Source organism: Colletotrichum truncatum, assembly GCF_014235925.2.
Source record: "Colletotrichum truncatum strain CMES1059 chromosome Unknown Contig_0010, whole genome shotgun sequence".
NCBI lineage: Eukaryota > Fungi > Ascomycota > Sordariomycetes > Glomerellales > Glomerellaceae > Colletotrichum > Colletotrichum truncatum.
In genome coordinates this window covers 1554218-1581879 of record NW_027222407.1, presented here as the reverse complement: position 1 = coordinate 1581879, position 27662 = coordinate 1554218, and the positions used below count along the sequence as shown (strand labels likewise).

At 49.2% G+C, this 27662-nt stretch overlaps 9 protein-coding genes across 9 annotated transcripts; 8 read left to right on the top strand and 1 right to left on the bottom strand.

Annotated features, from left to right (window-relative positions):
• Nucleotides 1-79: 79 nt before the first annotated feature.
• On the top strand, nt 80-1214 carry CTRU02_213874 (uncharacterized protein; the record flags this gene model as incomplete). Its single annotated transcript, XM_036731131.1, has 5 exons — nt 80-380; nt 440-583; nt 647-768; nt 834-924; nt 982-1214. The coding sequence occupies 5 exons, from the start codon at nt 80-82 to the stop codon at nt 1212-1214; spliced, it is 891 nt and encodes a 296-aa protein (XP_036577216.1).
• An 813-nt stretch (nt 1215-2027) lies between these two features.
• CTRU02_213873 (uncharacterized protein) lies at nt 2028-2600 on the top strand (the record flags this gene model as incomplete). Its single annotated transcript, XM_070206143.1, has 2 exons — nt 2028-2523; nt 2593-2600. 2 exons carry the CDS (start codon nt 2028-2030, stop codon nt 2598-2600), a joined length of 504 nt encoding a protein of 167 aa, XP_070060175.1.
• A 695-nt stretch (nt 2601-3295) lies between these two features.
• CTRU02_213872 (zinc-binding dehydrogenase family superfamily) lies at nt 3296-4330 on the top strand (the record flags this gene model as incomplete). Its single annotated transcript, XM_036731130.2, has 1 exon — nt 3296-4330. The coding sequence occupies one exon, from the start codon at nt 3296-3298 to the stop codon at nt 4328-4330; it is 1035 nt and encodes a 344-aa protein (XP_036577215.2).
• Nucleotides 4331-11467: 7137 nt separating this feature from the next.
• CTRU02_213871 (uncharacterized protein) lies at nt 11468-11836 on the top strand (the record flags this gene model as incomplete). The annotated part of the gene is made up of 1 exon (XM_036731129.1): nt 11468-11836. The coding sequence occupies one exon, from the start codon at nt 11468-11470 to the stop codon at nt 11834-11836; it is 369 nt and encodes a 122-aa protein (XP_036577214.1).
• Nucleotides 11837-11899: 63 nt separating this feature from the next.
• On the top strand, nt 11900-12166 carry CTRU02_213870 (uncharacterized protein; the record flags this gene model as incomplete). The annotated part of the gene is made up of 1 exon (XM_036731128.1): nt 11900-12166. One exon carries the CDS (start codon nt 11900-11902, stop codon nt 12164-12166), a length of 267 nt encoding a protein of 88 aa, XP_036577213.1.
• A 1472-nt stretch (nt 12167-13638) lies between these two features.
• On the top strand, nt 13639-15606 carry CTRU02_213869 (maltose permease; the record flags this gene model as incomplete). The annotated part of the gene is made up of 5 exons (XM_036731127.1): nt 13639-13893; nt 13986-14240; nt 14323-14571; nt 14645-14957; nt 15026-15606. The coding sequence occupies 5 exons, from the start codon at nt 13639-13641 to the stop codon at nt 15604-15606; spliced, it is 1653 nt and encodes a 550-aa protein (XP_036577212.1).
• Nucleotides 15607-16889: 1283 nt separating this feature from the next.
• On the top strand, nt 16890-17849 carry CTRU02_213868 (isoflavone reductase; the record flags this gene model as incomplete). Its single annotated transcript, XM_036731126.1, has 1 exon — nt 16890-17849. The coding sequence occupies one exon, from the start codon at nt 16890-16892 to the stop codon at nt 17847-17849; it is 960 nt and encodes a 319-aa protein (XP_036577211.1).
• Nucleotides 17850-23094: 5245 nt separating this feature from the next.
• Nucleotides 23095-24144, top strand: CTRU02_213867 (pectate lyase D 3; the record flags this gene model as incomplete). Its single annotated transcript, XM_070206142.1, has 2 exons — nt 23095-23908; nt 23972-24144. 2 exons carry the CDS (start codon nt 23095-23097, stop codon nt 24142-24144), a joined length of 987 nt encoding a protein of 328 aa, XP_070060174.1.
• Nucleotides 24145-24470: 326 nt separating this feature from the next.
• Nucleotides 24471-26882, bottom strand: CTRU02_213866 (heterokaryon incompatibility protein; the record flags this gene model as incomplete). The annotated part of the gene is made up of 1 exon (XM_036731125.1): nt 24471-26882. One exon carries the CDS (start codon nt 26880-26882, stop codon nt 24471-24473), a length of 2412 nt encoding a protein of 803 aa, XP_036577209.1.
• Nucleotides 26883-27662: the final 780 nt, after the last annotated feature.

Here is a 27662-nt window from a genome sequence, read left to right as displayed (position 1 = left end):
CTTCATTTCATGTCGTCTGTTGTGTCCTCAGCCACCTAAGCAGAAATTACTGTACCGACGCTATACCCAACTACAAGATATGGAAAACAAAGCATTGAACCCGGCGTTGATTGTCTGGGAATTTCTCAGAAGTCAAATTGGTCCGAGGCCGGCTGGCTCTCACGGGCCCTACGGGAAAGTCTCTACGGAAGCAGATCTCGCTTCCCAAGAGACTCTGCTTGAGCACCAGGGGATCACAAACGATAGAAGTTCGATCAACTCGGATCTTTACAGGGGGTGTGTGTTGTCCGCGAAGTGCATGTTTTTCATCACGTACGTGTTGCTGGCATACTCCGTGTTTACTGCCAAGGGATCAGGTTTATGCGTCCTTGGAAACGAAGGTAAGTCTCAGCATCATCATCGATTCAAGTTTGCAAAACTAATTGAAAACCAATTTAAGCCATCTTCGATGATCCGCCTGTAGTTTACGAGAGTGTTCGATTCCAGCGTGCCGGCTTTCACGACCACCGTCACTACACTAATACCCAATACGAAGGACCTCCAAATCACCAGAACGAGGCTGCATGGGATCGTCTGTTAAGTGGTAAGTATTTCCGATTTAACAACACCTAAAAGATATCATGAGATCTAAGATTTATTACGTTAGCTGGCGTGGTTGCCATCTCAGAGCAGGAAAGCTCAAGAATCACGAACGGGACCGCTTCGGCAGTTGGAAACCCCAAGAAGCACATTGTGGAACTAGAAATGTTCCACCAGTTTCACTGCCTGGTAAGAATACGATTAATTATCTTTCTTCAAGAGAAAACACTGAGAATTGCTGACTTTCTCTATAGAAATGGCTCCGTGACCAGTTTTGGCATCTCAACGCAGTGGTCACAGCATCACATGAATTCGATGATTTTCCCCAGAGAGTGAACCATACTGGTACCAACATTCTATAAATCCTTTAAACAACAGCAATATTCTAACAAATGAACTCAGATCACTGCATTGACTACCTGAGACAGGTGATCATGTGCCATGGCGATATCACGCCCATCACGTTTGAGTGGATTCCAGAGATTGACGGATACATCGCCCACCACAGCACAGAACACATGTGCCGCAACTTCGACACCATATTTGATTGGTCTGTAAAGAGAAATACTACTGGTCTAGAAGCAGACGGAAAGCACCAAAACAAGGAATTGAAGCATGCAGAACATTTTGATTGATGCGTAGAATCAAGTGTAGCTTCCGAGTGTAGTCATGTACAAAATCGAAGCTTTCTTTAGTCTTGAGATATTTCGTAGCAAAAACCATATCTCAATGGTGACTATTAGTGGCGAAGAAAGTTAAAGATGGAGATTTTTGAAAATTGAACATTTCTAGGCATCTGCTTTGCCAGATTGTTGGATAAGCATTAACAATTAGTTTTGAGCCCTTAGCGTCCAGTTCGACTTCACAATCATCGTCTAGTAAATCTAGTTGTTCTCCTGGCATCCCCTCTGACTAAAAGGTGTCTTGAAAGTGAAATGCTCATGGAAATTCGACACGCAGGATAACTGATATGTGCTGTCGATGCCGCCCCTATCTCGGCGTCTCGCCCAACGTAGCTGAGACAGCAAGATATGTAAAGTTCAAATAGCCAATGATGTGCTCTTCATTACAGATTTGTTCTAAGCGTGACGCCAGCATCACGATGTGTGGAGCGATTTCTGCAGGTTAGCACTTATGCAAGCATGGAAGGTCTTGGGACAGATTAGTCCAGCGGCACGCTCGTCCGTTCTACCGATGGGCGACAATCATGGTGCTGATTCAGTTGCTTGTCGCCGGAAAGGTAGCGCCCGATTCTGTAGGTCTGGGTTGTTGATGGATGCATAGTTACCAGAAGACTGGCTATATTAGGAGTGATTCAATGACGGTTGGAATGACTTTGAACAGAAACAGCATCCAACAGAACAACAAGCTTCAGAAACCGACTACTCTCAAACACTTGTCTCCTGACCAAAAATCAACTTTATCTCGAAAAGTCCTCATCATCCAAAATGCAATTCTTCAAGCTTCTTGCTCTCTTCGCCGCCACGGCCGCTGCCGTCCCCGCCCCTGCTCCTGAGCCTCAGGCGTGCACCAAGGCAATTGAGGACGACGTCGCCAAGTCGGCGGAGGTCTACAAGCGATGTGGCTATAACTGGATCAAGCGCGGCGAGGACGGCCTTGCTGCCCGCCAGGCCTGCACTAAGGCGCTCGAAGAGTCTGTCGCCGAGATTTCCCAGAAGCACAAGCGATGTGGATACAACTGGATCAAGCGCGACGAGCTCGCCGTTCGCGAGCCCCTACCCCAGGCCTGCACTAAAGTGGCCGACGAGGCCACCGCCGAGGCTGAGACGCTCTACAAGCGATGCGGTTACAACTGGATCAAGCGCGGCGAGGAAGGTCTTGCTGCCCGCCAGGCTTGCACGACCGCGGTCGAGGAGGCCGTCGAGAACGCCTCTGAGAAGTTCAAGCGCTGCGGTTACAACTGGATCAAGCGTACCACTGCTGGTGAGGATTATCCCGCTGAACACTAAAGTGATCAAGAGAATGTATTGTGCTAACCTCGATTCTTACCAGAGAACTAAACTATCAGACACGGCAAACAGCGAGGGTGTCACACAATTCACAATGCCATGTAGAATGAACCCATTTTCAAACATATTGGCAGACTACAAGAAAGATTGGACTTGCCTTACTAGAGCACATATTGTCACGGAGTCAGCACTACTGCCAGTCAAATAGATAAATTGGTGTCACGACGTGAAATGGGGCATCTAGAACTTGTTGTCTAACCAAAGTGACAAGAAATGTTGACACTAGACTTACTTTGAATGTTGAATCGTCCATCAATTGACCAAATTTGGTAATCGCATCCTCAGGTGCCTTGCATGGTGACCCAAGTGAATGAACTATGCGTTCCATGATCGAAGAAGACTGATTTGTCAATTCTTCTTGGAGATGTGTCATTTGGTTGGGGATTGACTGGGTACCGGTTCAGCCCAACAGGATGCTGTTGGTCTTCCCATCACAGCAGCTTTCTTGGTGACATCCAACCGACAAGTTATTCCGCGCCATAGACGACCGGGTAAGTCGGCAACATGCCGGTGGTGGGACAAATAGGTAACTTCCAGTAAGGCCGCTATCTCCGTTGTTGTTTCCGGTTTAAAAGTACATTAATCTTCGGCCGACGCCATGCAGCGATTCCGGTACGTTGAAGTATCGTTTCAACAAAACCATCTTTACTACCTCGTATCCAGATCGAAACTCGCTCACCTTGATAATGGCCTCCCAAAACTACGCCGCCTGGCAAGTCGCTGCCAAAGCTCCCAGCCTGGAGGTGAAGGAGGCAGCTTACACCCAACCTGCTGCGTCTGAGATCCTAATCCGGAACTATGCTGTGGCTGTAAACCTCGTCGAACCAGCCCTGCAGACTCGAGGGCCGGACCTCTTCCAGTGGGTGACATACCCGCAAATCTTCGGAAATGACATTGCTGGCGAGGTTGTGGAGGTGGGACCCGGCGTTAACGCATTCAAGCCAGGAGACCGCGTAGTAGCCCACGCCCTCAACTTGACCAATAATAAGCCTTCTGAGGGGGGTTTCCAGCTGTTCACCATTGTATCAGACTTCATGGCCGCCCTCATCCCAGAGACCGTCTCGTTTGAGCAGGCGTCTGTCCTCCCGCTGGCCTTGTCGACTGCCTCATGCGCCCTGTATCAAGAAGACCAGCTGGCCCTTGACCTTCCTACTGTTCCTGCTCGGCCCAGCACCGGCAAGACCGTCCTCGTCTGGGGTGGCGCATCAAGTGTTGGATGCAATGCCATCCAACTTGCTGTTGCCTCTGGGTATGAGGTCATCACCGTAGCGTCGCCTCAGAACTTTGACCTGCTGAAGAAGTTGGGGGCAGCCAACGTTTTCGACTACCACGCCCCGGATGTTGTTGAGCAAATTCTCGGCGTTTTTGCCAACAAGGAATCTGCCGGAGGGTTGGCCATTGTGCCTGGCTCCGCCGGTCTTGTTGGAGAAGTCTTGGCTCGCTCATCCAAGGGTGTCAAGTTCGTCTCCAACATCTCTGCGCAGCCTGCGGACCTCCCCGATGGTGTCAAGTCAAACGTCGTCTTTGGAGGTTCTTTGCGTGAGAACGAGGTTGGCCGTGCGGTATATGCGGATTTCCTCGGCAAAGCCCTAGCAGCCGGATCCTTCACCTGCGCCCCCGAACCTCACGTCGTTGGCAAGGGTCTGGAGAGTCTGCAGACGGCCTTCGAAGCCGTCAGGGAGGGTGTATCGGCAAAGAAAGTGGTGGTAACCTTAGCTTGATGCAATTGAAACAACCTTTGGGCAAGATAAGCACAAGTCTCGGCCGTTCGTGCATTTCTGCGGTCATATCTAACTAGTAATGCTGCAATTAAATCTTAATTTGTTTGCCTAGCGTTCAAGTAAAAAAATCGTTATGTCATCGGAAAACTTCCTTCAATATAGTTGATACTGAATCCATTAGTGACTTGTGTTACGGAGTAAGGCATCCACTCCAGCGTGGGGCAACAAGTCATTAGACTTTGGACTTCTCTAGAGTACGTATAAGAGAGAGCCTTTTGTAGGAGCTTGATAGCAAATAGAAAGACATCAATGCCGAAGTAGGCCGAAAAGCTGTGACCCTCCATAAGTTGCAATAGCTCGTCTAGAGATTGAGCCTTTGTGGACTTTTGCCCCCATCAGCGTCGCTCTACACTTTCTCCGTCTAGAGTTCTAGCGATTATGTCTATTAAGAGCTTAGAGTATGTTTTTTTTCAATTGCAGGTAGGGCTTCACTATATACATACCCCCCTTAGCTGTTTATATGTATTTTGGTGATCCATCTGGCTGATGTTGCCGTTGTCAGTTAGGTATTGTCACAGACGGACCAGTCGCTTTTGTCATGTCGCTCTGATGATTTGGGATATCTGTTGCTGTCTAAATTAATTATGGCGCTGACATCGGATATAATCAATCAGATTACAGCATAACGTACCGTTCAGACAAAAGGAAGATAGCAGAGTGTCGCGCCAACTATGTATCAATTGGCCAGCTGCCAATGGTCATCATAACTGTGAGTGACCTTGGAGTATTTTAGACAGGGTCGACTTACTTACCTTACTCTGTTTGATTCTGTTGTTTAGCGATTGGTGTTCTCTGGACGTCAATAACTACCTGCAGAATGCGACTGATGTGTGTGGTGTGTCGTGCATGTCAGCATGTACCAACTTTTGGGACATCAATGCGTTGCACTAAAGAGGTTAGCTGGACAGAACCGTCGTGGCGTTGTGTCTTGTGGGGGAGCCCACAGCAAATATGTCTTGGAAGGCAGCATGAATAGCTGTAGGGAATTGTGTATAATGGTCCCTGTTGACATAGAGCAGTATCTTATCCACTGATTTACAGGGGTGGAGGGCTTTCCACCTTGATTGGAGACTATACGCATCGAACAACTTAGTGGGTTCACTTGAACTAATTCAACGGACTTGTGACCGGTTTTCAAACCTTTACTATCGAGCTGTGCATGCGTCGACGCCTGAAAATCCCATGTCTATGAAAACTGAATTCACTAGCTTGTTTAATGGGGTTTTTCCATGCCAGCTGTTGCGACAATGACCTGATGGTCCGTAACCAAGGACGGATCTCTTTCGGTTAAGCGACCGCCTTAGCCGCTCAGAAGCCAGCAGTAAAAATATTGATCCATACCTCTCCGGCCAAGAGACCAACTTCCTCGTTCACTATTACATAGGTTCTTCAAACCCCATTGTATAAAATTATGTATTCCACATAACCTTGCATTCAAGAGGTCCACTCTTCGGAGATGTGGCTCAAATATGTTGAAAATCCCTCAACGCTAGCAGATATGTTCTGAAGGATTCACTCGGCTCTTCTATCATTGGCATGAATCCTTTCGGGTATCCTTTTACCGACATCTACTCTTGGCAACTGTTGCCCGCCATCACAATAGTGATGCAAGGTTATTGACTCAGTAAATACCTGCCATACTAAAGCATTGAATTGGCTTCTCATCGCCGGCCTAGCAGTAATCACATTTCGCAAGCAATGTTATATCCAGCATCGCTTCCTGCAGCACATGTCAGAGCATTATGTAAAATGAAACCAAAGTCGGCAGTTGACCTCTTTGAGAAAGATTCATGGTATGATTCCAATTGAATCTGGCTGCTCTTCCGAGATGAACGACAGAAAGTCTCAATCGGGTTAAAGGGAAGCATTACGTTGCCACTCAGGTTTCATTTTTTTCTAGGCTACCGTTTAATGGAGGCGCGGTATTTGCCCCATGGAAGTAGACGATACGGTTGGCTACCTCGGATTGATGGTCTTAACTGCAGGATCTGATAAGATTAACCATCCAATGAAATTATCGCCTGATTATCGTCGGGACTAAGTGCGCCTCTATCCAGTGCTTTCTGCCAAGGGTTCAGCTGACCATAATGGCTAAGCGTGAGGGGTAACCTTCATGCCGGGAGGGGCCGATCCTCAACATGCCTTTCTCTTGTCTTTATAGAGTGGACCGTCGGTTCAGTATGGAGGCCACTAAGCATGTCCCTGGTTGAAATCTAACAGGGTATATACGCAGAGACTCACTCTTCGCCACCAAGGACCACCAAATAGATACCTACTAGACTCCAAACTATTAAAGACAACCTATTTCCCAGTGAGAGGAGAAATAAATTGTGCCATCAACCATCACATCATTGCTAGTTATCATTGCTAGTTATCTCATCTCAAGTTTCTTAACAGACTCTTAACTCATTCTCACCATGAAGTTCTTCTCTACTTTCTTCGCCCTTGCCTTGGCTTCCACCGCTATGGCTGCTGCCCTGCCCGGTGATGAGTCTAACCTCGTTTCCAGAGAGGCGTACGAGGCCCTTTTGGAACGCCAGAACAACCCTGGATGCTCCGCCTGCATTATCAGAATCCGCTGCTGCAACAACGTTTGCTCCGCCTGCTAAATTAGCAACTTTGCACTATCCCGTCTGCTAGACTAGTACAGTCTCTTGCTAATAAATACTAGCAGAGTAGGTAAGCAGACAAATACCCGATTCGTATTACTATGTCAGAAATGTATTAACTTTCAATCAAGACACGTGGCAAATCATTTACAAGAGTCACCTTGATTAGAGGAAGTAGAATGAGATATGGCTGAAGAACTAAAGCCATGCGTCATCATTGTGTCCCTTCTTGCACTGTCAACGCATTTAAGGGCCGAATCAATGCCTGAGCGCTTGACGAACTAGAATCTGCAGTTTGGATAAGCGCTCAACTGTAAACAAGACGAGGTTATGGGTTTAGGGCACAAGTGCAAGAATATAATAGCATAGCGATGAGTATTGAACAAAATAAAAAACTAGTTGCGTACTACCACATTGAGTGCTATTGAATTCTATTGTTACTATATCTCACATTACTACTTCTACTTATTAAACACGATACTACTCATGATATTCACAATATTTTACTATATGCTGCTTTAAGTTGTATTCGTAATAAGATTAAAGCTATAGTCAAGTCGGTGTAAGCAGAGTAGGCATGGTATCATCTTAATGGAGAATATTGAGTTGAATAGGGTCTCCGCTTCGAAGTAACTATCGTATCCCCATGCCTTCCCATATACAAATGTCCTACAACCGCCAAGTGCCCTATGGAGCCTATTATGCCTAACGAGTCGTAACAGATTAATTCTCCTTTGCTGTGAGAAGTGAGCTAGACCAGATTCACTCAGCATGTCACTGGGAACCTTCAAGGATGGCTGTATAAAAGCCTGTCTCACCTGAGTTACACCAATAGTCGTTGCTATCACTGTTTGCACGCTCTATGACGTGAGGCCTTCTCGCCTACGGGGGATACACAGACAAGGGGAACACATTGAATGATGCGGGAGTTGAGATGTTGAAAAAGTACTGGGTCTATAATGAATCAAAATCTAACGCTCTAGGTACAGGCATACTTTATTGGTTCTCATGCAATCGAGAGAACTCAGAAGATACTGTGAAGAGAATTCTTTTCCAACTTCCCGGACCCTATGCTTGCTTCCTGACAACTGTCATCATACAGAACAGCACACCACCGCGAGGACCACGTCGCATTCTGGTAAGAACATGTCAAGATTGCCAGTTGATGTTTATTGTGCGCCATCATCTTCTTTCATTGTCTCTTGCGTGAACAAAGTGAAGCCACAGTAGTCTCGATGCTACGAATTGAGTTAGGACTAAAGTGCCGCCACTTTGTCTCACGCCCCAAAGGCTCGCAGTCTAGACTTCTTCAGCGTCGAGATGTATATCACCCTAGCCGGAATCGGGGAAATGGTTTTCAGCTTCGCACAATCTGAATGTGCGCCATTCGAACCAAGATGAAGAAAGATTTATAGAGATTGAGTATAAAGTCAGCCCTGGTATTTCACCAGGTAGCGGGTCTTCGTCGACATATCTCCATACAGGCAACCATGGATGATCAACCTTATATCAACAAAGCCAACCGGCTTAAAGTCACAAAAGTCAACTACACATGCCAAGAGGTCCCCCAAAAGCCCCTTCCACCATTTGACGCGGAGCAGAGAACCCGTTCGCTTCTCATGCTGGGAATCGGCGTTACCTTCCTGCTTTCGGCTTGTGGTCTTTTTATTTCTATCATGACCTTAGCCAAAAAGCACGATTTTCTTACCGGCAAAAATGCCATTTTTGGCTCTGACTCGACTAAAGAAACAGCGGCTCTTCTCCTCAACATCTGCGTCACGATCTGCACTGAGATATTGGGGTATATACACTCCGTATCTTTGCGCTGGGCCTTGTACCATGAGGGCCGCCTCCAATTCAACTCCAACCTGCGCCTGTTCACCAGCGCCAAGCGATGCGCAGCGAACGCTTGGTATACTAACGCGCTATGGATATTGCTTGTGACGGTGTCATATAGCTCAGCTTCTCAAGTCCTCCTGCCCACCGAGAAGGGGTTCTCTCCAAGCTCAGAGGCTCTTGTCATTCTCTGCGCGGCGACTTTGTTTCAATGCGTTTTGGCCGTCTGGTGTATGGTGCCGTCCAAGTCCCGACGGATTCTCTCATACAATTCCAGCCCCCTCAACACAACTCTCGCCCTCCTCCACCATGGTTTAATACGTCCTAATACCCACGAAAAAGCTGCCCCACGCCGCCGTCAGATGCCGGCAAAAGAAGCAACCAAGGCCGTCAAGTGGATCATACGATTTTTTTGGGTCCTGACATTGGTTATCATTCTTTGGGGTGTCGTGATACTAATAATATGGCCTCGGGACAACTACGGCCCTCCAAATACCTCCTTTGACCTCCATAACATGAGAGAGGGCTTTTCGCCTTCCCAGTACTCAAAAAGCTATAGAGTGTATGACACTCTCTTTGGGCTTGGAATCATTACCTGTCTTCAGCTTGTCTACACGCTGGCCCTTCATATGGCTGAGCAGGCCGTTAATCTTTCTCGCGACGAGGCGGTCTGGCGTCGTGCTTCGGATTTATCGGCCGGCTCCAAAGGGGCTCCCATCAGTCAGAACTCGTTCAGAGCAATGCTGGCGACGTGGCAGGGCCCTGCCCTACTTGTGATTAAGCCTCTTAGTCATTGGCTGTTTGGTATAAGTATGTTCACTCAGAAAAACGGACACGTAGTCTTCCGCGCGGCGGCAATTCTCTGCCTTGCTGGGGCTAGTGTGGTATTCGCAAGTTTGGTAACGTTCCTCGGACTTAGAGAACCGAAAGGTCCACAGCCAGCGGCATGGGGTAATATCTTAAAGCTGGCAGGGTTTATAGACGATTGGGGCACAGTCGGCCACGGCGGGTTACTGTTCTGGGGCGACAAGGGAGTGGCGGACTCTACCGGCGTGCGCATCGCTGGCACTTCGGAATCGAAATCTAAAGTCAGCAAAATCAAAATGGCCGGGGTCTTGTACATTGGTGTTGGAGATGGTTCAGGATGATACCAACGCCAAATGGCTCGAAAGTGAAATGCTTATGTTTATACAGACGTATAGAAAGGCTAATCGATACATCTTATATAAACAGGTTTAACTAAGAACAATAGAATCATCTCAGACCCAGACGAGCTATTCATCATGTTTTTTATTACAGGGACGTCTGAATGATAACTACCGCCCCTCTTAAGCCGCGTTGGGAGTGTGGGCCAAGAACTCCTTGATGCTAATATCACTAAACAGATAGGGAATGGGAATTATACAGCTGCATGTCGAGAAACACTAGGATTCAAGAAACAAGGTTATAGCAAGCTTCATCACTCTCATCCCTGGGCCTGCAGTTGGGGGGTTGCAAATGTTGCAGTTGAGCTAGCGAGGCTTTGATACTCTTGTTGAGGTTGACCTAACTTTGTCTCAACTCTGAAGATACTAGCCTACAATCACTGGATACTAAACTTTTTTCACCCAAATTCGCATACGTTCGTCCATCGCCTTAGCTGCTCAGTCACTGCATTGCGACTTCGCCGTCGATGATATAAGAAAAAACCATAATGCCAGACCCAACTCTTCCTCGCTTCTTCATACAGCGAATTAACACAAAACTCGCAACGGAACGGTTCCTAACCAATCAAGAACTTCAACCCCTGCTAACTACCACCGCCAAAAAAAGATCGTCAACAGAGACTACCACAGCAACTGAAAATGCCCGAGGTAAAATGACCCAAGTGCGGTGGTCCCCACTACGGTGCGTCCTGCCCTGTCGTCAACCACCCTGATTCCCCAGTCAAGAAGTGAGAAAGACGGCTGTGGCGTTTTCTAGAAGGCATAGGTTAAAGAGGGTGCATATGCTGGCGTTGAGGGCGTCCGTTTCTGGATCGGTTGCAACCCTCCTTGTTACCCCAAATAATACCCCAACCCCAGAGCCTGCATGAGCTGCAGAGCGGCCCGCAAAGCTACCCTTGACTGCCGAGGCGGAAACACGGGATCCTTGGAAATAGTCATTGGAGCGATATCAAAATAATGAGTTTGCAACTTCACAGGTTTGATTGATTGATTGATTGATTCCTACACGGTTATGAAGCCGCTCTTATGCTAGCAGCTATGCCCGGAAAGCGGGGTTTGGCAGACAGCCGAAGCATCGACGATAAACCGCGACGCCCCACTTCGCCCTGTTGTTGGATCAGGACCAGCTGTCCCCAAGCTCCCACTATGCTATCTATTCTTGTGTGTTTATGCCCTCTGTTGAAGATTGTTGTCCTCCTGCCTGCTCTCTCGCTTGGTGTTGCCTTCTAGAATCCTTCTTTCGCGTCCTCCTACTTCGGTTCTGTTGGTGCTAGGCACCATGTCTGGTTCTGTATACCTATAGTCTCCCCCCAGCCCTCAGCTTCGTCTCTTTATCTTGTCCGCATCCTCTCAGACTCGCATGTGCTATATCTCAGTTGAATCTGTAAATCTTTTTGTTGCCTCATGCTGGGTTCCTATGTGGCTCTATGTTTCCATCTTTCGACCACCACCTCCATCCACCGCCTGGAGTCGGACTCAATCCGCAAAACACAATGCTCCAACCGCTTCGATTCGTCCGATTACTAAGTATGAGAGCTCGTACACAGATTCCGCAGACATTGTCATACGTTGAAGGGGCGACAATCCTTCTTCGCGGAGGGGGCGACAGGGGACCAATCTGTCTGCAAACTGTAGTATTTTGTGGCATCGATCGTAGCATGCCTGGTGTCTGGTGCTTTCTCTATGCAGGAGGTGATACCGTTCTGTCGGGCTTGTCGTCGTTGTTGTCGCGGGACGTTGCAAACTTTGTCGGGGGTGATAGGCGACCCATAACCTATCGGTGGCTGTGGTGTTGATGTTTGTTTGGGCTTGGTCGTTGTGCTCACGTGATAGCCCGTGACTCAACCGCGGTGGTGTCGATGGTGTTGTCTATTGACGTGTCATACTTTGTGGCTTGCTCTCGAATTTTTCGTGGTCAGAGCCCGCCCGCGGCCACGAGCAGGCTCTTTGGGAGCAGAATCAATGCCGAGGATGACATTATGCCCAAAGTGACCTCTGAGAGCGCGAGCGGGCGTGGTTTGATCAATTTGATGCTGTTTTCAAAAATTTCGTTCTCGCTGTTGTTGATGTTTTTGCAACTTCACAGGTCTGTTAGAGATATGAAGGGGACTTCTGGAGTATACTAAGTCACGTGGGGCAACACGTGGGCTTTAGAGAAAACAGTTTTGGTCCCCACTTTCACACTTTTGAAGATTTCTGTCAATCGGAACACCTCACAGAAAGGTGGTGCCTTAGTAACCATTGAATGTTCCACATAGCCGTTCGTCCGATTGAACACGAGCAATTAGCCTTCTATGCCTTCTCCGTTCTTCCAGTCAAATCCACTGCCAGAGTTCATCACCATTGGTTCTTTCTTTAAGCCTACGAATCACGTTTCCCCTCAGATGGATCAACTACGTATGTCCAACTTTTGTTAACCCTTTTGTTAGCAATCCGGGCCGAATTGCTGGTCATTCTACCCCATTGAGGGGTAACACAGTTTTGGATTCTGGGGCTGTTGGGGCGAGCCCCATCGCCCGATTCCTATTCAGCCCGGCGTCGGTTCATCTGTCGGCGAAGAAAGGGCCCTCGGATGGGGATCTCGAGTCTTTTTCAGGCACGCAAGCAGGCATGTTCACATGCTCCTCAGTAATCGTATCCAAGGCACAGTCTTACCCCGGACCGGGTATTGCGGGTGTCGACTTGTAGACCCCACAGAAAGCCGTCAAAATTTGGTGGTTTGACCAGCTAGAACCTTGGAGCCTGGAACTAAGTACTAGTACGCTTCAACGGAGTCCCGCAGTTCCAACGGCGGTTGCCGCATGTCTGTACCTCGGTAATTGACAGGACAAGGGGGTCTGGCCTTGATCTTCCAATCGAGTGACTGATGGACATGTCCATCTTGTTGGTGCTGGGGTGGCATCGTACAACGCAATAGTAGCGGTAAGTCACATTATTGAAACCCCAGTCTGATACCACTGTACTTTTGTCGTGAACACAAGTCAGTTCACGGCGATCTTTGTCCCGGTACACAAGACCCCTCGAATTGTACTTGTCGTCGTCTGAAGCGGCCATCGAGACTGTTGAACGCACTCTTATTTGCAACTATTACAGATGGCACGATAACTTTGACTGTTGAATATCCGAAAAAAACACAACCTACGTCATTGGCTCCTGTTCGGGAGTCTTCTCCGAGGGGATTTTTGCAAAGCGTGATAAATACCAGGGAATTCCTTAGGCGAAAGTTGAACTCTTCCCCGCCTCCGCACAACTAGAGAATTCCCACCTATGACAACCCCAGATGGCCCCCAGAAACAGCTGGGAAACCCCAGACACGAAGTAGATACGAGCAGGGCCGTTTTGATGACCCCATCCCCATCATCCCCCCATGCTAGGCGCACCAATGGAACTGGCGGCCAGTAAAAACACCCAGATCCACCATGTAGTTAGTATAAGATCAAAACCCCAACTCGCCATTCCTTGGGGCCAAGTCCTTGGCGGCGATTCTTGTTCACTTGGCCATCTCTTGGTGTCTTGGCTTTTTTCCTAAATCCTACTCTGGCCGAGCCAATCGCAGCGACAGCGACAGCGACAGTGAAGCTTCACGCCCGCTTCCAAGATGGCGGCAAATATTGAGTCCAGCGACGACGGCCACGCTGCCACTCGCGTCACCAGCAGGCACGAGGATGTTCTCGTCGACGACGAGAAGCATGTCGCCCACCACGTCGACCCCAACGCCAAAGTTTTGGCCGACTCGGATCTTATGAACGACGCTTTCGATGGCGAGAACGAGGAGCACGACCAGACCCTGTGGCAGGCCGTCAAGACTCACCCCAAAGCTTGTTTCTGGGCCTTCATCATGTGCTTCACCATTGTAAGCGGACATGCCTCCCTCCCTGTCCCCTGTTTTTTTCGGGCCGCTCCCGTCTGCAACGAAATTGCCGCTAACTCATGCATGTGCCATAGGTGATGGAGTCATTCGACATGTTCTTAAACGGTAATTTCGTGGCGCAGCAGGCCTTCCAAAAACGATACGGTGTTCCCGTTCCGGGAGGTTACGCCATCGAGACCAAGTGGCAGAGTGCGCTTTTCCAGGCCGGTCAATGCGGTGCTTTTGTTGGTGTCTTCTTGGCTGGCCCTGTCGTGAACCGTTTCGGCTACCGCATGGCTACCATGATTGCCCTGGTTCTCATGAATGCAACCATCTTCATTTCCTTTTTCGTAAGTCGTTATATTTGCCCCCCTCGCATGGCAATGTGGCGAAGAAAGAATCCATTTCGGCTGACCCGATCCCGCCATCCAGGCCAACTCGCTCGAGGTCCTTACCGTCGGACAAGCATTGGAGGGTGTCCCCTGGGGATTCTTCATTGCCATCGGCCCTGCCTACGCCTCTGAGATTGTCCCTCTCGCCCTTCGTGGTGCCTGCACGGCCACCCTGCAGATGAGTTGGTCGATTGGTTCCATCATTGTCGCCGGAGCTACTCTTGGCTACAACAAGCGAGACGACGAGTGGGCTTGGCGAGCACCTCTTGCCCTGCAATGGATCTTCCCGGTAAGCTCCCACGCCATCCTCCCCTACTCACGATTTGCCACCCGACGGGATCGCTAATCTTGAGTTTGTCCAGCTTCCGCTCATGGTTATCCTCTGGTTCGCTCCCGAGTCTCCCTGGTGGCTTATCCGTCGCGGACGCAAGGACGAGGCTCTTCGCTCCGCCAAACGTCTCGGCCCTACCGGCGGCACCATCGAGTATGCTCAGCGAAAGCTTGCCATGATTGAGCGTACCGTCGAGATCGAGGCCCAGATTGGCGGCAGCCCTACCCTTCTCGACCTCTTCAAGGGCGTTGATCTCAGACGTACCACCATCACCTGCTTGATGTACGCCTCGCAGAACTTCGCCGGTAACCTGATTGCCAACCAGGCCACTTTCTTCTTTGAGCGTAAGTTACTCCATTTCCCTTCTGTAAAAAGTCTTTCCATAATATAGGTGGCTGACCCCCACATTTAGAAGCCGGCATGTCCCACGACCGCGCGTTCGATCTCAACCTCATCAACTCCTGCCTCCAGCTCTTCGCCAACGGTCTCTCGTGGCCCCTCACCGCCTGGTTCGGCCGTCGTACCATCTACCTCTGGGGCACCGTCACCAACGTCACCCTGCTCATGATCCTCGGTATCTGCGCCTCCATCAAGCAGACCAGCGCCACCAACTACGCCCAGGCCGTCCTCGGAATCTTGATCTCCTTCGTCTTCGCCGGCACTCTCGGTCCCATCTCCTACACCATCATCGCCGAGACCTCCGCCGTCCGTCTCCGTGCCCTCAGCACCGCCGTCGGCCGCGCCGCCTACTACGTTGCCGAAATCCCCATGATCTACCTCGCCTCGCAGATGCTCAACCCCACCGGATGGAACCTCGCCGGAAAGTGCGGTTACGTCTGGGGAGGTACCGCCATCGTCTGCTGGGTCATGGCCTTCTTCTTCCTTCCTGAGCTCAAGCACCGCTCTTACCGTGAGACGGACATTCTGTTCAACCGCAGGATTCCCGCTCGCAAGTTCAAGACTACTGTCATCAAGGTGACGGATAACGAGTAAACGTCATAATGAATAGAATAGAGATGATGCGCTTGCGGATCTCTGCGAAATGTGTTTGAGGACGCAGAGAATTGTTTCATCTGATTAGATGCAGCTTCGCCTTTGAAAGGATCATGGCTTAGCCATCAAAGATTATAAAGTCATAGAATGGACGAGTACATGTATAGACATACTACTTTAGTTATAGATGTTTCTAATTGATGTACCATAGCTAAGAACTCGAAAGTTGAGTCTGGTAATTTCAAGTGACTGCCGAGAATTTAATGATACGGAAAATGCAGCTGCAAACTGGACTGGAAGCGCAACCAGGTCTATTTGACCTTACTTCCAAATTTATGTAACGATGAAGGGTTGCGCGGTGTCCAGAGATGATGGAAATATCTCGCTGTTTAAAGTTGTCCATGCTTCAGCTGCTGGTATTGTTGGAGCTCTTGGGCGTGTATACAACAGGCTGCGACTTTAATACCTGCGTCTCCAGCTTGTTTCAGCTATTTGACAGTTGATCTACAAAAGTGACTTGTATGAACAAAACAATAGCGTAATTTTCAGCCTTGGATGGGACTTACCTATTTAGCTTCATTGGCCCAAGGTTGACTTTCATACGAGAAATCCAACCACTTAATCTTTTAGAACTCCTATTATGTACTTTTCAAAGCTAAGGAAAGGAGTTAAGATCAAGTTCGCCAATGTGATAGACCAAAGTGAGTTGAACCGATATTTCTCAAAACCCGTATGACAGTTTCCCCTACTACCATGGAAGAAAGTACACAAACAAGAAGGGAGCAGCCCAAGCTCTGTAGTTGGAAGAAATTAAATATCTTGGCTCAAATTCTCCTTTTCAATCAAATGCATGGACGTTCAAGAAGAAATTATGCTCATCATTCAATGTCCGTCATACGATGAACCCTTTCGCTTACTACGAATGCCAGTTGGCTAGATTCAGGCCCACAATCCGCTAGCGATCTCATCCTTTGGCTGGTAGCAGCTCCACTAACAGCCGGATTTAACACTACCACCGTAGTATTACTACCCGTGGAGTTCCGTGGAAGGATACCACACACTTGCAAAACAACTTGATTATGTAGGCACTTGGCGCCAGTCACATGGCCAGATGCCGCCAAGTCCACGCACTAATGCCAGGATTATTTCAACATGACTGCCGGCATCATACGATTTCTCAATTCCAACTTCAGTACTATTTCTCGTTGGGTTGACAGGCTTACGAGTGATTCCGAAATACACTAAACTATCTCAAACGGCTTTGATTTCCCACAGCAAACAAAATGTCCATCCTCGTTCTAGGAGCCGGCGAGCTGGGCATCGCCATGCTCAAGGGCCTCATCTCACATCCGTCCCGCCCTCAGAATTCCAGTGTCACCGTCCTCATACGCCAAGTCACCAAAAAGTCTGGCAGTGAGGCCAAAAACAAGCAAATTGACGAAATCAAAGCGCTCGGGGTAGGAATCGAGTTTGCGGATATCGTTTTCAAAACCGTCCCGCAACTCGGAGATATTTTCCGCAAGTACGATACGATCATCAGCTGCCTGGGTTTCGTCGGCCCATCGGAGACCCAGCGACGTATCTGCGCGGCGGTGCTGAAGGTCAAAGTTCGGCGGTTCATTCCGTGGCAGTTCGGGGTCGACTACGACGTGATTGGTCGCGGAAGCCCGCAGCCGTTGTTCGACGAGCAGCTCGACGTCCGAGACATGCTCCGGTCCCAGAGCCATACAGAGTGGATTGTTCTGAGCACGGGACTGTTTACGAGTTTCTTGTTCGTCAAGGATTTTGGAGTTGTGGATTTTGAGCAGAAGAAGCTGAGGGCGCTGGGAAGTTGGGATGATGAAATCACGCTCACGGGGCCGGAAGATATCGCGAGAATGACGGCCGAGGTTTTGTTTGACCCGCGCGGGATTCCCGGAAATGGACGGAATGTGGTCTACATAGCTGGTGATACCGTTTCGTACGCCCGTATTGCGGAGTGTGTCGAGAAGAGGTTCCCGGAGGTGAAGTTTACGAGGGAAGAATGGAATCGGGAATTGCTGAAGGAGAATCTGGAGAAGGATGAATACAATAGATGGAGCCAATATCGCGCGATATTCGGCTCTGGAAAGGGGATCGCTTGGCCGCTGGAGGTCACCCTTAACTATGAACGCGGGATCCAGCTGACGGATCTGGAGACATGGTTGCGAAATATGGAAACACCGGATGTGTTGAAGGCTCAGAAGGCCTTAAAAGAGGAATGATAATGGGAAGCCTTCTGACATTAGATCAAAATGATGTCGGCCAGTTTTGGTATATTGTTTGTTCTTTTTGAAGCACAAATATCAAAGTCAAATTTCCAAACTCGGCATGTTGGAGTTGATGCATTATAATTATCCTATCAATTCGAACTGCCACAGATGTCAATTATTTCGTGTCTCGAGGTTTGTGCGTGCGTGGCTTCAGTAACATAAAATTTGCCAGTGACGGCCAGAGGGCACTGTGTTCCAGTTGGCTGAGTACGGCGTGGTGTCTTTCGAATGGAGTCGAAAAGTTTCGAAAGGTATCAAGTCTTTGCCTGGATTCCAACCAACGATATTTTGGGCTGCATTTCATCAGATACTTCTTCGATAAACAATTGCATTTACGACCATAGATGACTCTTCAAAACCTTAGATCAAAGACAAGCCGAAAACTTCAAAATACAAGAAACATCGAACCAGTTCCTACTTTGTAGCTATGTGGTTTTCCGGAGAGAATAGGATTATAAATACGATTGAATGTGAGCTAAGTATTGTGCATGTTGTTAACACATTTTTGATGAAACACAAAATGCTCTAGTTGGTTGACAAGTGAAGCAAGGAAAACGATGTCCCAACAAAACCTGGATAACCGGCACATATCACCCTTGACATCTAGGAGCTGTTGGGTAGATAGTTGAAACTCTCCTGTTAAGCTTAACCTTTGGTTGAAATCCACCAAATGGTTTGTCGTGCCGTTCTAGCCGGTGCAGCCTCGTTTTGACCTCAGCTTAAGAGCAGCCATAAAAAGAAGTTCGTCAGCTACATGTTTGTAAGAGTAATACACGACTAATGCCTTCAACGAATGGACCAAATAAAGAAGAAAAACAAGAATCCTCCCAAGGATGTACAGCCATATTTCAGTTCAACTCACACAGTGAGAGTATTGCAGATAGCCGAGTTGCGTACGGACTGGGCAGCGCGTCAACAGGAAGTGAAGAGACGAAGCAAATGTCGCAGAACTTTCAAAACTCGAGTCTCTGAAGCCAGTACCTCTGCATGATCATTAACCTGATTTGGTGGTTGGTGTGCCTTATCAATGACGTCTTGTTTACGCGCTGATATGCGACCAATGAATCGTGCATCATGATTGAGATCTTCTCAATAGAGATCACGAGATTTGGTCACATGATGCGAAGAAAATTTCTACACCGCATCGCATGCACAAGGATTTCCAAAAACAAGACAGAAAGCAACACAACTCATGAGAATAGTGGAGCGATTTTCCAGAAGAAGTAAGGTTGAACTGACCTCGCAAGACGAGAATATCGCACGCAACCCTTGAGGTCACCATAACAGAAGGCAGACGGTATACTGAAAGACTTCGCTTCAGCCAATTCCCGGTTCCTTTAGAAGAGCCTCTTCTCGCCTCAAACAGTCTGATATCAACTAAACCTCTTAGCAGTACCGTTATTGCACAGACAGGCACTTTCGCAGATTGGAGTTGATAGTGTCGCAGAATGAAATATCAAATCAAGTCATGTAGTAGAATGACGTGATTGACGCGATTCTCATAGCACACAATTTATATCAGCTCCATATTTAGCATGATTTTGCAAAACTATCGGGATCCGCAGTCAATGTTTAGGGAGAAAATCTGCGTGACACTGGAGAACGGATGCTGTTGGTGACATGGATTCCGAGACTACGTAAGCCAAATTTGTGTGAGGATCGCTCCTGTTCATTTGCCCCAGCGTGGTGAACAACGTATCAGAGGCACGAAAGACATCTATCTGAAGATCAGAACACTCTATTCAATTGCTGCGGAAGATTAATCAACAAGACATTGCCAAGGCGAATGCGGCAGCCTTGTAAAGCTGCGGAAGTAGAGCTGGGGGCTGTTCCGCTGGCTGCCGGACGCTCTGCGTTTGAGAGAGAGAGACGTTACTACCTGATTACCCCTGATTTTTCCTTAATACAAAACATGCCTGATAGGAAGCCGACGAAGGAAAAATACGTTCCATTGATCATTGGTTAGCAATAAACTATTAGGTAGTATGCTGAGAGGGTTTTGTGGTTCTTTCGAATTACAATTGGGTCTGAAAGGTCCAGGCCAACAGCTGTAGATCAGTGATCGTCGGACAAACATGGCCGACAGGGACTTCGCAGACATGACGAGAGCATTAAGTTTAATATTGGGCTGTACACGTGTTTGACGCACCGAGAGACTCGAATTGAGTTTGCGTGTGGTCTTGACTGTGTGTCGCACGGGACCAACTATGGCCATAGTTCAACTATTGGTGACATGGCCTTACTGACAGAGTTTCGGGCAAAAGAGCTTGTGTCATTTGCAGTGAAAACAACAAACCGTTTAATGTCAAGCACTGCGTCATGCTAAACACTTTTCTTTTCTGGTCGGATTTTCTGCCCCCTTTTTTTTGGCAGGTTGCCTCCAAGGCTCGGCGCCAAGGCATATTGGTATCAGCAAACAAGTCGAACGTGCAGAGCTCCCGTAGCTTTAAGCTTGGCTGTTTTACAAACCTGGCATGGCAAATTTTACCTTTTCAGATGGCTACCGAAAAGTTCATCGCATCTTGCAGTGAATCGTGCGAAGAGAACGAGCAGGCATCTAGGAATGCATAAACTGCAGGCCAGATTGTGCATCCTCATCAGAGCCGCAGACCAGATATGTCAAGATCACCCTGGCTGACTAGGGAACACTTGGATTTAATCACGGACTTTTTTTTCCCTTTTCGCCATACAAAATGTTGGAAAATGATGCGACACCCAATGACTGTAGGGTGATCCCAATATTTTCCATGCACGAGGCATGTGGCGCCGCCCACAGTCAACAACAATTGAGATGCTCGAGTCAGAATGAGGGTTAGTTCAACCGTAGCCTGAAGGCTTTACGGAAGTAGACCGCGTCGTGCAATGCCGTTACGCATATGAGTCTACCACATGATTCGCCGCCTCCCCTGGTCAGGAAGACAACGTAAAGGCCATTGATGTCATGTTACGAGCTGGCGGTGGCAACCAGAGCAATTCAAGCGGCATTGAACCTTCATACGTCCAAGACAAGTCGACAACGGCTAGACTATCGATTCAGCAGCATCCCGGCCACAATGTGATGTTCCACAAATGAAAACATCAGACGAAAAAGATTTCTCCCAGCGAGCCGACAACGACTAAGGATGCTGACGTCGCACCCACTTCGATCTTACGCACCATCTCCGGCAACTCTTGCAGGGCCAACCCAACCCTCTGTCAACAGAAAACAGCTTATGACGGGAGGCAAACCTGCAACAGCACACACAGTAAAGGAATGCTCGGCCCCCACCTTAAAAACTGCCGGGACGTCTCCGGTCTCTTGTAAATGACTCCCTGCGCAGCAAGTGGCCCAACCTCCGGAACGGTGGGTAGTTGGGCCGACCAACACACCGGTGGGCAGAAAATAAAAAAAAAAAAAAAAGCTGAGACTATGGATACCGGTCGACAGCTGCGCACAGATGGGATTACAATCGGGTTATTCGAAATTTTCAGCACAAATTTTTTCCATATTAACTCCTAATGGCCAGTGGCATGGCTCATAGAGACTGATGAGGCACCCCATAATAGGGGCCAATATATGACTGTATCACCCGTACGTTAGCTCGCCCGTTGCACACATCCTTGATGTATATGCGATGATCTATAGTTCACAGCGCACTGATGCTTGAGCTTTTCTGGTAAGCAGTGGTTATGATCTACCAAGGCTGCAGTTATTGATGTGACCACAAGGACAATATTTCCATGGCTCATGGACGATCAAAGTAGAATTCAGATGGAAAATCATTTAGCAAGGTGCCATTCCAAGTTATGCGGTGAACCCAATGCAACCGGATAAGTGATCGACAGGGCACCCAAAGTGACGTATCTTGAGAGCGCTGAGATCACAAAGCTCTCGAGCTGCAGTGTAACATGCGCCCGAGGGATACCATGCCACCATTTCCATCACGACATTTAGCGTGTATCTATTATTGACTTACTTTTCAACACTTGGCCGCTTGCGTCTAGCGCCCCCATTTCGCGTGGCCTCGACTGGTGACAGACGTGAAGGCAATATAGGCGCTGCGATTTCTTCGTCTGAGAAACTCTTGGCACTGCTTTGGAAAACTGGGGAGGGTGGAGATTCGCGATAGACAGGTTCATGATGGTTGGCCTGTTGTCGTGTTCGCATGTTTCGAAACGAGCTGCAAGGGGCGAGATAACATGGAGATGTGCCCCTGAGAGACCAGCACGGGGTAGTGGGCGGCAACATGGTGTGTCTGTGGGTGTGTGGGAGTGATGAAGAGCCAAGGGGTCTAGTGGGGGGGTGTTGTGAGTGACTGAGTGACAGACTCAATAGAGTCAAGTTCGTCGGAGGTATTGCGATGCTGGGGTGTGTGTGTGTGTGTGTACGTGGCTTAGCGGCTGTACAACAAACCAGCACAGCACAGGTTCCCAGGAACCCACACTCTTGAACTACCACTTTATTCAAGACCCGAGGTTTGTCTGTGTTCAAGCTTCGAAGCCAAGGAGATCGAATTAAAGGGCGGGCCTGGCTAGTCAGAGACGGGGGCCCCCGGTCGACCTGACCATACCAGAGTGGTCCATTCTCCTCTCCTTTGGGCAAAGACCTGCATACAAACAATCAAGTTGGGATGAGTCCATGTTCAACTCGGGAATCGCCTCCATTTCGAGAGTGGGCGCATACCGAGGGGATACAGGACTTCCCACTCTTGTCAGTTCACTGCCGTTGCCGCTAAGTCTGACAGGATCTCTTGGTGCGGCCCACATTACGGAAACATGGTGGATGTGTGGCTCTTGCGATCTTCACTACCTGCATCGACGCTTTCATTTCCTCCGCGTCGCTTCTTGATTGAGATCTGGGCGGCCGGTAGAGAAACTGGGTCTCCTGTGCTTGGACGATATTGAACCACTCCCAATTCTAGCCTGGACCCATTCGAGATGAGTGTCGGTAGTGTAACTCTACGGCAGACGTGGGCGTGGGAAGATACTGTGAACCTGGCATCACACTTCGATATAAGTAAGGCTTGACGTCCATCCCAAAAACATCCTTTTCTTCTCCCTCATTCCTTTCAACTCACGCTCTGTGCAGCATCCATTGTTCATTACACTCTTTCAAGCAGGCTTGAATCCTCTTTACACTCTCTCAAGTAGACAAGCCGGTTCTCCTCTCTCTCACACATCTCTCCCAATACCACCAACTCGTACACACATATCCAAGATGAAGTACTCATTCGTCGTCGCTCTCAGCACTATGGTGCTCGGCATCGCTGCCGCTCCCGCTCCCGCAGGCGCACCCCAGGCCATTGCCCGTGCCGAGCACGGCTACTTCGACTTCCTCCACCACGCTGCCCGCGCCGAGTCTGGAGACAAGCCCACCAAGACCAAGTCAGCGAAGAAGGCTCGCAAGACCAAGCACGCCAACAAGACTCGTCCCCCCGGATCCATCATCACTTCCCACCCCGGCAACCCGGGCAACGGCACTAACCCCCTGGTCGTCGGCCGCGCAGCTGGCAACGGCACCTCTGGCGGTAACATCCCCGCTGCTTCCGGCACCTCGGTTCTCAAGGCCGCTCAGACTGTTGCTGCCGGCAAGAGCTTCGACGGAGGTATGAAGATGTTTGACCGTGGCGTCTCCTGCACTGGCCAGGCTGAGGGCGGTGACTCCGACGCTGTCTTCATCCTCGAGAAGGGTGCCACGCTCTCCAACGTCATCATCGGCCCTAACCAGATCGAGGGTGTTCACTGCAACGGTGGCTGCACTCTTACCAACGTCTGGTGGTCTGCTGTCTGTGAGGATGCCTTCACCATCAAGAAGCAGGATGCCGGCGAGACCACCAAGATCACCGGCGGCGGTGCCTCCGGAGCCAGCGACAAGGTCCTTCAGCACAACGGCGCCGGTACCCTCTCCGTCTCTGGCTTCACCGTCTCTGATTTCGGCAAGCTTTACCGCAGCTGCGGCAACTGCAAGACCATGTCTGAGCGCCACGTCATCTTTGACGACATCAACGCCTCCTCCGGAAAGCTCCTTGCTGGTAAGTCCTTTAATCCTCTGTGGCCTCTTTATATAGCAGCAAAAGCTGACATCAAAACCCTAGGTATCAACTCCAACTACGGCGACACTGCCACCTTCACCAACATCGTTGCTTCCGGTGTCAAGGAGATCTGCACCACCTTCACCGGCAACGACTCCGGCGACGAGCCCACCGAAAATGGCTCGGGTCCCTCTGCTTCATGCAAGTACTCCGAGTCCGACATCAAGAGCTCTTAAAAAGCTCCGAATCAACCAGCGAGATCTGCTCGGGCACATTTTGGCCCCGGAAGAGAGATTCGCAAATGCCATATTCTGTGGAAAGGCACTAAAGGCTTGTTTACCTGTAGATATTCTTTTTCTTGTACATGCCCATATAGCGTGTGTATTTAGAATCAAAGCCCCGAGGGCAATTGCATGAATCGTGTTTTCGTACCGAGTGACTTCTTAACTTTGACTTTTCGTATCGGGGGACTCCTGATTTTAACTTTAATCTATAGTATACGTGCTTGTGGGTATCAACATGGGGCGACATTCATGGGGCAAAGCCTCCTTGTTCATCTGGATCAATGAAGTATGAACTTTGCCTCCTTCCTGTCCCCCAAACGTAATTCATCAACGGCTCTCCCGTACATGTACCCATGGAGGTAGGCATCGCCTACATATCGGTACTCGGAGCGGCAGCCTTCAGGGCGGAGTATAACCGGCGTGTTGCACCCGTATGGCACAACGACGACGTCGCCAATGGCCATAAAGCCGGAGCCGAGGCCCAGGAGACCTTGCTTCGTTGTGTAAAAGCACCGACCCATCATCCGTGAACCAAAGTGTTCCTGAAGAAACCTCCGACGAGCTTCAGGTTTTATGTCAACTTTTGCATCAATGTATCGCTCGAGCTCCCGGTCAAGCGGTAGATGCGGTAGCCGTTCCCTGATCAAGGATGCAAAGACATGGTAGCACGCCTTCACCCAGTCCGTCGACTTGGCCCACGCTCGCGGCACCTGGTTGAGGCATAGGGTTCTACAGAATATGTCCTGACACTCTATCGCATCCGCTTTATAGTAGCTCAGAAGGAGTGCCCTCCAATGGATAAAAGCCATGAGGTAGTCGGCCAGCGTGCAAAGAGTACCGACGGCGATGCCGTGGGCACTGATGGTATCGATTTGTATGCCACTGATTTCGAGTTTGTTCCGACGGTCGTCCTTGAATAAAAACTGAGCCTGCTTTCCTCCAGACGCCCAAAATGGGGGCGTGATATTCATGGCGCACATTGCCGACGTGTCCGGGATATGCGACCAGTCAGGAACCCAAGAAGGCAGACTCGCTGTGTTCGTGTGCAAGGGGTAATGGATGGATTCGCAGATGACATCTAGGCGGCCCGTGGTCCATACGAGAAAGTCGACAACGTTGGTATATATTTCCTTGACGGACAAGCTGTAATCAACTGTGAACTCGTTTCTGACATCTTCAGAGAGCAATCCGAGAATGCCAAACACCTTGTCCTTTGCATCCGAGGCAAGCTTCCGCCTGCAGGCACGCATGACCTCCAAGAGAGACTCTTCCCCAAAATGTACAAGTGATCGAACATCTGGAAGACTTCCAGGGCCCTGGTAAGCCAGGATCTGAGAGTATGTGAAATGGTTCTGGGACGCCCTGGCGTATGTTCTACCTTGCGAGTTACCAGGGAAGTAGTAATCCAAGTCGCCCTTGTGTCTCTGAAAAACACGGGATGCTTCCTTGTAAATGTCCCATGGGAGCTTGCTAGATCCGCAGTAGACGGTGACATCCTTTGCATTGAATACTTCCTGGACGACCCATAGTCTCTTCCAGTAGTCCCTCTCAAAGAGCGATACTGTTGCAGATACATCAGACTCATTGCTTTTGGTTGATAAAAGCTTCGTTATTCGGTTCGGTGATTCAGCTCTCTCGGCTACATCTTGAATGAATTCAGCCGCTGCTGCACTTCGGTCGCTTTCGGGACCCAGCCATATAGCCACGGACTGAGCTTTGCTGTAAATTTTGGTCATGAGTTGAACCTGCCTTGTCCTTTCGTCTCTGTTCTGCTGGTCGATACAGAGCGCATCCACCCAGACGGTAACAATTTCATTCTTTTGCCGTACCGCATCCAGAGCGCCGTGCAGGCTCACAGAGACGGGAATGTCTGCGCCTTCAAGCTCCAGACGCCTGGTATCTCCTGCATCTCCCCAAGCATATGATATAGCGATGTATCTGGGAGGACTTGAGATCGATGCATGAACCACCTCACATTTAATCTTGGACATCCGCGCAGGAAGCACCCTCACTAACCTAAACTCTGACTCGCCTAGCTCATTATATCGGTAAACTTTGTCGCCCAGTGTTCCCGTTCCAGATGAGGAAATCGATTTTTTAGATGCGGCCAAGGACGGTCTAGTCATTGCGGAAATTCCAGCATCAGAGCTTGGCCTGTCGTACCAGGAGCGTTTCTCCGTCGGGGGCTTGACTTCCGGAAATGAAGTTCCCAAGTCTTGCCTTTGCGGAACGAAAGACTGGCTGTGTCTCCCACTGACGTTTTTCGTGTTGCCGGCTGGGTCACGAATTCTGAGTGATGGGGGCTGGATGCCGTACAGACGTTCCTGGCCAGAGGCTGATAGATACGATGAGCCACCAACTGGTGGACTCACGGCACGCGATGGCCGTACATCTTGGGAAGAAAATCTCCGATTGTCGGTCCTAAGTGGAGGGGGAGATGGCACTCGGCTGTAGTACTGTGCGTCAACGGGACGGGCAAACTGTCGTGGAGGCGATGGCCTAGTTGGTTGCCCTGATGTAAGCAATGGCCTAGTTGGTTGCCCTGATGCAGGCGGGCCCGAATGGTCGAAATACACAGTCTTTTTCTTCTGTCGTGCTTCATCGTCGGAGTGGTAGCCCCGGTTTGGTCGAGGGGCAGATAAGTATTGGTATCCATCTGACGGTAAATAATCGTCGTATCTACCAGCCATAATTATGGCCTCTATGAGACAAATCGCTCCCAAAAATGAATAACGTAAAAAAAAACGTCGCGTCGCAAAATGAAACTGGAGGCGCGAATGATTATCACAGCAACAGAATTTGTTCAATGTCAGATTTTTTGACAAAGGGAGAGCTGAGCGGGGTGAGGGACAAACCATGAGCTCTTGTGCGGCTGATGAAGAGCAGCCAATAGTAGCCATAGCTGCTTGAGGGCTTGGCTGATTATCCTGCATGTAACTATAAAAGTGGCTATGTCACATGCATCCACATCCCAAGGTCCGCAAACCGTTGCAGCCTGCTCAGCCTGATCTGGTGTGGCAGGTTTATGTGAGAATGGTGCGAATGAATAGAGCTAATGCTTGTTTCCACAACTTTCATTTTCACCACCACTCTACTAATACTAAATCCAGAGCTGGGCGATGTGTTCGGCCGGTAATGCAAAGAGGTCCTCTTTTGTTTTCTCTTCAAACGTCAAAGAAGTATACAGCATATTATGAAGGAATCTACTTTAAGTAGACGACAATCCTCAGGCAATTTAGAATCCATCAACAAGCAGGTGAAGCTGACTGATGGGAAAGCTAGTAGGTTAGCAGCAATGAGTCTAGACCAGAGGGCGTTACAAGCTACTACATCACGGTGCATTAGTAGAAAGGCTCTTTTGACGTGAGCAGATTAGGTATACGAAGTTGGTAACTGGAGTAAACACGTGGTAACATAGAGACAGCTGGTCAGATCATTTCATAGGTACATTTGGCAAAATGGCTTGCAAA